This window comes from Mus pahari, chromosome X, assembly GCF_900095145.1.
Source record: "Mus pahari chromosome X, PAHARI_EIJ_v1.1, whole genome shotgun sequence".
NCBI lineage: Eukaryota > Metazoa > Chordata > Mammalia > Rodentia > Muridae > Mus > Mus pahari.
This window is the reverse complement of record NC_034613.1, coordinates 85,156,245-85,165,783: the sequence shown is the minus strand read 5'-3', so window position 1 is coordinate 85,165,783 and position 9,539 is coordinate 85,156,245. Positions and strand designations below refer to the sequence as shown.

At 45.5% G+C, this 9,539-nt stretch overlaps 1 protein-coding gene across 2 annotated transcripts in view; it reads right to left on the bottom strand.

The window, feature by feature from the left end:
• Positions 1–9,539, bottom strand: part of Stard8 (StAR related lipid transfer domain containing 8) — a 74,183-nt gene that overhangs the window by 55,940 nt on the left and 8,704 nt on the right. For both annotated transcript variants that reach the window (XM_029534256.1, XM_029534257.1), the window contains exon 2: positions 4,925–4,958. In XM_029534256.1, the coding sequence (XP_029390116.1) occupies positions 4,925–4,958 (34 nt within the window). The remainder of the gene's footprint in view (positions 1–4,924; positions 4,959–9,539) is intronic.

The following is a 9,539-nucleotide window of genomic DNA, read 5'->3' as shown; positions in this document are numbered from 1 at the left end:
AGAAGGAGAAGGAGAAGAAAAAGTGTACAAAAAGCTTGGTGGTAGACAGAAGTTATGAAACAGTAGAATCCATCCGTGCCTGTGCTCCTGGCTCCTGTAGGTCCAGATGGAGCGCTGTGCTAATGTGGGTGGCAAAGAAGGGGCAAATTTAGGAGGAAGCATTACAAAGAGATCTCTTGTACATGACTTAGTGGCCGAATGTTAGCAGGTAAGAAGGATGACAGAGTCAAGGGGACACCCATAATTCTTGCTTGAGTGACTACTGATGCATTAACCAAGAAAGGGAGTCCAGGATGAGGGGGTCTCCTGAGGCATGCTGAAAACTGTGATCTCTGGTAGTGAGTTTGAAGGGACCACATGCCCTTTTGTGACAGTGTCCAACAGCACCTTCCGGATTCTTCTTGGACACTTTACCTGCAATCCCTACTCTATCATCTGGTCTTCTGGATTGGTTCGGGCTGTGAGAATGGGTAAGTATACACTGTGCCTCCATGCATTCATCTGACTTGTGTCTATAAGCCCGAGATGACGTCTGATATGTTCTGTTGAAAACAAGAACCGGGAGGCTAGGCTTCACGGCACCTTTGACCTTAAGGGGAGTACTTAGGGGTCTACACAGTTCTGGAAATCCCTCCCCCAAAATCTTGAAATTGCCCTTTCCACCAATCTATCTATTTCAGTTTGACTCCTGGCATAATGCAGGATGGTATAGGGGTGAGACAGAGAGAATGCAGAGTCAAAGTACAGGAGACCATGACGATCTTTTGGTTCTAACTTCTCACTGGGTAGATGATGAAACTAAGCTTCAATAAAAGCAACTGACAGAGAAGGCGTTGACGGCAGAGATGGGACTAGATGCTCTGTCTTCTCAGCTCAAAGCCAGTATGGCTGCTTTAGCTGTATTTACTTTAGATTATGGCTGAAAGATTTCCTGTCTCAAACGATAATCCATTCCAGATACCCTTCCAACTAAGTAGATGTTTATGATCTTTGAAGTTGCTGGAGAAAATATGTCAAATGATAAGCAAGTCATGGTCTGCAAATGTTCTTTGCAAAAGAGCAAATACAGAGTGGTTGAATATATCAAGAATCGGTTATAAGAATGATTTAGTTCTTTTCAAATGAAGGAAGTGGCCTGGGCTCTGACAGGGATGATGGTTTTCATATGCTTGGTATTTTAGTCTGCTGCCCTCCTGAGTTTGGGAGGTGACACCCAATAGTATCTTAGATTCATGTATTTAAATGAAGAAATCTGTTTCTATTTTCTACCTTTTACATTGGCCATCCTATGCCCCTACCCCACCCCAAGAATTGGTAGACTCAGCTGATAGGCCGAGTCCAGTACAGAAGACAAGCCTGCAGTCAGACTGGAGCCAGTCAGGTTGGGAGTGGGAGCTCTGGTTACAGGCAAAGTATTACCCCCCAGGTTGCTGCAACCATTTCGGCAGCAGCCTGGAGAGTGGCTCTGAATGGCTTTGGGCAACAAAGGAGCTTTGTGCAGTGGGAGCAAGGGGCCTCAGAGAGGATTTGGCACAGAGTGGTAGGAAGAAAGGCCCGGGCCCCCCTCATCTCTGCAGGCTACTAGACAGGGGAGCTAATGGCTTCCATAGAAATGTGGAGTCTGCAGTGGAGTGACTGGGTTTCAGAGCAACATATAACTTACTGGTGCTTGAGTGAAGAGTAATACATTGCATCACTAGGAACACTTAGATCCAGAGCGGAGAAGGAAGAAGCCTAAAGTCACATAGATGGCAAAGGGCAAAGAAAACCAAAATAGAGATCTTCTGCTAGCCGCCACTCCGCCACTCCCCACCCCCACCCCCAACCCAGCTACAATCAAGTATTAGAGAATGGTTTGAATTATGGTTTTATTTAGAGGAAGTGGGTTTCTGTCAGGTTCTAGATGTCTATCCATCACAGAAGCAATCTATGCCTCAAAAGCACGGTGGGAAGACCTGAAGGGAGAGGAATGACCCTGATAGCAGGGGCTCTGGAGGGTCCACCTGAGTTGAAGTGAGTAGGACCTTCCTCTCACTCTTTGCTAAGGTAAGAGCATAACAAGAGACCCCATGAACTCTCATACCACGTTTTCTTCTGCCCACAAAACAGAGGGAAATAAAACTATCTTAGAAATCTTTGGTTAACTCACCTTAATAAGAAGATTATATGTCACAAGCAACTACCAGATTTCAGGAACTATCTTGGCTGGGTTTTTGTTGTTGTTGTTGTTGTTGTTGTTATTTTGGTTTTTTTCCCCTAAAAGTTCTCTGGCTGGTTCTCTCCTGCGCCCCTCTGTTCTGCAATGCTAGCATTCCATGGGCACGTGGCTGCACTGAGATTCTTAGAAGGGAAGGAATCTTTCTTAAGGGTAGTTCCAGCAGAGGGCCAGAGTCCAGACTAACTCCCAAACAAATGCTGACTCTACCACCCCACATTTCCTGCCCCCACAGTTCTTCCTATGACACCCCTTCCGCATGCCCCTCTTCCCACCTCCACTGTATCAGGCAGTTCTCTGTCTTCACACCATCTAAACTCATCAAGGAACTTAAAATCTGGTAACATTGGTCACCTCTGAGAGGATTGTTCAGCAACTGAGAGGCAGGAGCAGGAAGACATTTTGGTTTTGTAAAACTCCTGAATTTTGAAACACAAACACATTGCCTATTCGACAAAAGTAATAAAGTAAAGCAAGATTTTCTGCTCATTCTAGAAGTGAAATACCAGAAATAATCACTTCATTCACTACTTTGACACTTGTTTTTTGTTTTGTTTTGTTTTGGTAATCCAGGCTCTCACTACGTAACTAGGGCAGCCTGGAAACCATCATCCTTGGGCCTTTGCCTCTGCTTCCTGAATGCTGGGATCGCAGGTGCGAGCCACATGCATTTTACTGTTCCTGTGTCCAATCCTTGTGAAAAGACTGTGCTCATTTGCTCTGGCTTGCTCCACTTTTAATATATCTGCTGCTGGTCAGAACAACTTTAACATTGGCAGTGCACTCTTCCTTGTGATCCCCGTGAGCCTTGTGGAAGAAGTCCCATTACACTGATGTGGCTAGAACTCCAGAAAGGAAGAAAGTACCTGGGACTCACCCGATGAAATGTGGAATGACATCTTTTCTAGGGCCTTGCTGCTGCAACTACCACATTCATACAAACTCAGAATCGCTGCTGACTCGTCTTCCTGAGAACATACCCTCCAATAGACATTTTTTTCAAAGTTGAACCCAAAGCAATAGAAGGAAAAGTAGTCCCATCTCCGATTCCTAGATGGTGGGCCCTCTCCTGCCACCCTCTAAAAAATATTATTCTCTCCTCTGGAGGCCACAAAGAACCCATCCTCCCAGGGCTTAGCACAAACATGCCAGTTTTGCACAGATATTCTTTTTATAGCATAGTATGCACACACAGATGACCTTGAACTCTGATCCCATCCATCTGGTCTCCCCTACCACACCTCATTTTTGATGTTCTACATATTGAACCCAGAGTTTCCTGCATGTTTGGTAAGTAGTCTACCAACAAACTTTTATCTCTGGCTCCCCAGCATAGATATTCTTAATGAGACAACTTGGCAGCTGTAAGTGCATTTGTCTGGAAGGGAGGGTCACTATTTCAGGGCCTGAGGGGTTTCTTTTAGCCCATGCAGCTGGTGTCTGAGAAATGGAGAAGTTTGTCTTTCTCCTAGTATGGGCAGCACCCAGAACTTGTGCTCCCAGAGGTCCCTGGTACAGAGAAGGAACTGTGCTCAGCAAGAAGTCCTGGAATGATGATGCGCTCTTGAGAAGCAGATGCATGCTGTGTGCTTGTCAAAGCAATGCTTCTTCTTCAAAATAGGCCTCTCTCATCTGCTGTCATAGCAATGCGAACAAACACCTCGCCCCGCAGTTCTCCTTTTTAGAAGCCACCACCCAAGAGCTCAGCTTCCTCAAGTGGAAAAGATCCCAGGGAAATCACCAAATGCCCCCCCTGGTTTCCGGTAAGACTGCAGCTAAAGCAGCTCCAGGGGTCTTGGGAGGTCCTTGACAGCTGGGTTCCTATTGTCCCTTCTAAGGTCTTCATGGGAGGCCTCACCACGGCTTTTCACCTCGCTGATGACTCCCTGTTTCAGGGACCACCCCCAGCCCTAAGCACCACCTGGGAATGCTGCTCATTCAAGTCATGGGCTCTTCCTGACAAAAAAAGATAAGTGAATGAGAATGGCTAAGGGCCTGTGGTCTCAGCAAAACCTGGCCTAGGCTCCAAGCTCTGGCACTGACTGCAAACCCTTTCCTGCCTAGCAACCTACTTTCTCTTGTTTTCAAAAGTAGCGACTCTAGACAGCTTCGCTCTCTCCAGCACAGTGAAGTTGCTTGCAGACTACCAAGGCTGATTCACATCCAAGTCAACACCAGGAGACAGAAGATAGGAGGTCAGTCTCAAAGAGCAGAGGGACTTATTTAATTACACCTGTCCCCTGGAGCCTATCTCATCTTGGAATCCTTTCACACACGGCAAGAATTGGCATGTTATGGACATGAACCCAAAATATCAAGTCTCCCTTTTCCCTCCATTTCCCCACACCCCTTTCCTGGTGCCTTGCCTGACCATAGTCCACACGCTAGTGGGAAGAAGGCAGCTTCGGGGACAAGGGAAGCACATGGGTGTCTGCCACGTGCTGATAGCTCTGGAGGGAAATCCTCCCCTGGTTCACAGACAAGAACCAGACCCTCCTCGGAGAAATAAAGAGGCACTGCCCATAAGAGAGCCAAAACGCATGGTGGGAAGGAGCCAGGATGTGCCTGCGAGGCAGGCAGAGGAACTGTCTCCAGCTTTGCCACTTGGCCACTGCCTCCTTTCCCTGAGATGATCAGCTAGCCCATACAGATCTCGGGGAGGTTTTCTCTCCTTGGAAGTCATTTGTGAGGTGCGTCGTGCATACTCACCGGCATTCTTTCTCCCTGGCAGCAACGGGAAGCACTGCAAAGAAAACAGAGAAAAAGTAATGGCACCACAGACAGAAAAGGGATCAGTAAAATGGCTAAGCTGGTAAAGGTACTTGTTCCCAAGCCTGTCAAACCTGAGGTTAAATCCCAGACTGGTCATGATAGGAGAGACCTGATTCCTGCAAAATGTTGTCTGATCTTCATATCTGTCACGGCAAGCACACACTATACCGACACAAGAAATAAACATATATTAAAAACTGAAAAGAATCTTTTAAACTAGCAAGTTTAATCTACCCATTTTATGGAAGGACATATTGAGGCCCATAGAAGAGGATTAAGTAAGGAGAAAAGTGGAGCCTATAGTCCCAGACTCCTAGCTACCTACTTTATACTACATCCCCCTATTCAACTGGCTACTTCTGATTCGCTTTTGTCTTACAGAAAAGAGAGTGCACCCAAGTAGCCCACAATACTACAGTTTCAATGTCTGCCACTACAGACTGTCAGAGAATTAATAAGCATTAGTGGCACAGATGTTCAGCTCTGTGCAGGCTAGAAGTAAGGTACTATAGTGGAAATAGTAGTATTTAGAACTGGAAAGCCCAAGTTGAGGGCAGCCTTCCTTTTCTGATTATATGTAATACTGAATAACACTCATAATTACTTGAGTCTTGGTTTCTGTATATTTAGGAGTAGGAACATAAAAATCCTGACCTCACAGGCTTTGTGAAAAAATGTATATAACAATGGTTTTCAGTATCTTAAAAATACTTCATGAATTCATTCAGCAAATATCTACAGAACCCCATTCTAGATGTTAAGAGTATAACAGCCCTCTAGACAAATAAGGTCCTTATGGCAGACAATTCTTAGTGGGAAGTGACAATCAATAAACAAAGAAACAAAAACATGTCAGGCATCACAAGACCTAAGGAAAAACTTTGAGTTACAAAGTGGCAGGGAAGAGTGACTAGGAAGTGGACACGGTAAGTCTCTCCCAGGAACTGAACTTTGAACAGCGACCTGTTCAGCAAAGATAAAGAGAGATCTATAGGAAGATCTGATGCATGACATTCCAGGAAAAACCTGAAGCGAGAGGGGGTGGGGAACAGTCAAAAGTCTGCAGGGCTTTGGAAGTCAGCGAGAGGATCTTGATTTTGCTGAGAAGCACAAGTAGGTGGCCGTTGGGGGAGCAAAGAGTGCCAGGATACGATGGGATTTCAACCTTAAAAGGGTCATTTAGGCTGCTGTGCAATGCTGTAATGGAAGCAGAGATATCTTTCAGTAGGTTTGTGTGTGTTTTCAGGCAAACAATGTCAGAAGCTTTACTAAAATGATAGTGATCAAGCTGTTAGGGGAAGAAAAAAGTAAAAAAGGAAGGAAAGAAGGAAGGAAGGGAGGGAGGGAGGGAGGAAGGGAGGGAGAAAGGGAGGGAGGAAGGAAGGAAGGAAGGAAGGGAGAAAGGGAGGGAGGGAGGAAGGAAGGAAGGAAGGAAGGAAGGAAGGACCTATTTCTCAGAGATAGCATCTTCTTGCTTGCTTGCAACTTGAAATCAACCAAAATGTTATCAGCAAAGGGGTTGACTGAATAGGTACCATGTCTCCTACCCTCAGGACAGTGATGACCACGCCTGATACAGACACTTAGTCCCAATGACACCTAATCTTAGGAATAGTTGTCTTCAACATAAATCACCCTAGAAGAGCTACAAGCCAAGTCTCTGCTCAAAGAACACATTTGACCACATGGAAAAAAAAAAAGGATTGGAAGCATATTCAGTTTATTGCTCATTTACGACCTCTTAAAAATGTTTGTGAGATACACAGAAAGTTCAAGAATCAGAGAAGCGTGCTCAGAGAGAGACAGATATGAAAGTTCTCTGAAAAAAGCTACGAGGTGGAACTATAAGTGAGCAAGTCAATATAATTCTCAATGGTGGATAAAGGGGAGATAAGAAAGAGAAGGACGAATGGGTGGAAGAAGGGACAAAGAAGGGGCCCATGAGGTCCTATAGATGACAATTCTGAGAAATTAGGAAGCGGGCTAACAGTTGGAACAGACACGAAGCCCCTCCTACCCTATCCTACTACCGGCTCAATTCATCATGAGTGTAATAAAATTCAAGCTTGTTCACAAGATAATTAGAGGAGAGCCTGGTGTTGGCCTATGAAAGTGGATATTCAGGAGGCCAACACAAATCCAGTGTCTGCCTGTGCTACAGAGTGAATTCAATGCTAGCCTGAGCTATGTAGTGAGACCCTTTCCCAAAATAAAAAGTTGCAAGGAGGGCTTGGGATCCAGTGCTCTCCCTCCCAGCCCCACCTGCCCATCTCCCCTACTCGGTCTCATGTAATCCAGGCTTCGTTCAAATTCAAGGATTCTTCTACAGTCACTAAGGAATTGCCACATCTACTCCCACTTTAATTTTGCCTTCAGTCCTGATGTTTATCTAGTAGCTAGCTGAAAGCCTCATAATATAAGATGGAGTGTGACCACCTGCATGCTGGTACGGTGGTACTTCTTGTCTCCTGCTTGTTGAACATATTGCTGCAAGATCTGGGAGTTCTGAACCCAAGAGCCGTAAGGGCAAAATCAAGAAAAGAGTCACTCTGAGCTGGAAATGGTGGTGGACACCTGGAACTAGAGATTGAGGTAGAAGAATTGCAAGCTTAAGGCCAGCCTGGGTATACAGAAAGACCCTAAATCAAAAACAAGGCTAAGCTTTGTAGTGATTTTTATTTATATTGTGTTTATTTGTTCCCTAATTCATTTCCTAGATATCCCCTGAGGAGTAGGTCCTATGCTAGGAACACAGGAACTGAAACAAACCGGACAGAATTCCCTGTCTGTGAATTCAAGCTACATGTGGAAGGTGTCATATGTTCAACTCTTACCAATCCCACTGCAGAAAGCTTTCTGGACTGAACAGAGGAAGTCATTTGGGAGTTGGAGGAAATAGGGGGATACTTTGCTATGAGGTCCTTCAAGAAAGCATGATAATCAAAGGGTAGAGCATCAAGAAAGGGAAGGAGGGGTCCAATCAGGTTCTTTGAGAGACTGGAAGTGCCAGTAGTCTGGCTGGAGAGTAGAGTATCAGATACAAGCAGATGAGCAAATAGGCCCCAGATTACGAAGGGCCCGGAAGACCATTAAAAGGGCCTAAACAGAGAATGAACAGATAGATTCAAGCTGTAATTTGCTGTTGTGATTTGGTTGGTTTGATCTGGTTTGGGTGGTGGTGGTGTTGCTGCTGCTGTTTGGTTGGTTGGTTAGTTTGGTTTGTCCTTGGGCGTTTCTATAGTCTTAGTTGGGGTGTTACTTCATGGTCCAGACTGTCCTGGAACTCACTATATGGTCCAAGTTAGCCTCAAACGTAAGCCAGTCCTCTTGCTTCAACAACCTAAATGCTGAGATTACAGGCAAGAATAACTATGGGCTGTTCAGTTTTGAGTTCTTGTATGCGTTGGTTTGTATGCTGGGAATTGACCCTAGGGCCTCCTCATTCATGCTTGGCTAGTGTGAATTACACCCCAGCCCATAGATTCGCGTTTCAGAATGTTATCCTAGATCCGTGCTTCTCAACATATGAAGGGGTCACATATCAGATATCCTGCATATCAGATACTTACACTATGGTTCATAACAGTAGAAAAATTACAGTTGTGAAGTGGCAACAAAAATAATGTTATGGTTGGGGTCACTATACCATGAGGAATTGTATTAAAGGGCTGCAGCATTAGGAAGGTTGAGAACCACTGCTCTAGATACTGCATGAGGGGTGGGTAGGGCATCAGGCAAAACCAGACAGAGAGATCAGAGAACTAGTGAGGCTCAGGATTGGGCAGAGACCTTTTGGAATAGGAATGGAGGACCAATAAACAAAAAGGCTATTCACATGGTAGAAGTCAGAAGATGAGAAAATTAAAAAAAAAAAAAAAAAAAAAAGACTTCTGGATGACATCTAGGTATCTGCCCTGCCAACTGGATAGATGCTGGCATAAAACTCAGAAACAGAGTAAAAAGCTTGGTCCAGACAATGGGACAATGGGATCCAGGATTCTCACTCATATGGGTGGAAACCAAGTCCACTGCCCTTAATATGCTCTCTGCCCAGCCTACAAGCTCTCCACGGCCCTTGCTCTGCCATCTGAGAGAAGACTTGGAAAGCCATTTCTCCTTTCCTTGCCTGTTTTCTTGGCTACATGCTCCACCTTTGTTGCCCTGCCATCCCGTCACCCCTGATCAACCCTGTGCTGTAGAGCCAGGCCTCAGGCCACAGTCATGAGAGCACGTTCCTCACATTCCAGCCTCCCCCAGTCCTCTCAGCTTGGCCACACAGAGCCCTATTCATGGCCTGGCCCTCCTTTCTTCACACTGAGACTTCACTACCCACCCCCAGGCCCAGCCCAGGATGTGCCAACACAGACCATGGTTACTATGAAAAGCAAGGTCCCCTGGCCCCTCTAGAGCTGAATATTCAGGCTCCCAAAGTCTTTCAGATGGTAGGTGGGTATATGAACCTATATGTGCATGTGTGTGTGTGTGTGTGTGTGTGTGTGTGTGTATGTGTGTGTGTGCGCGCGTGTGTGTATGTGCATGTGTATGTATATAT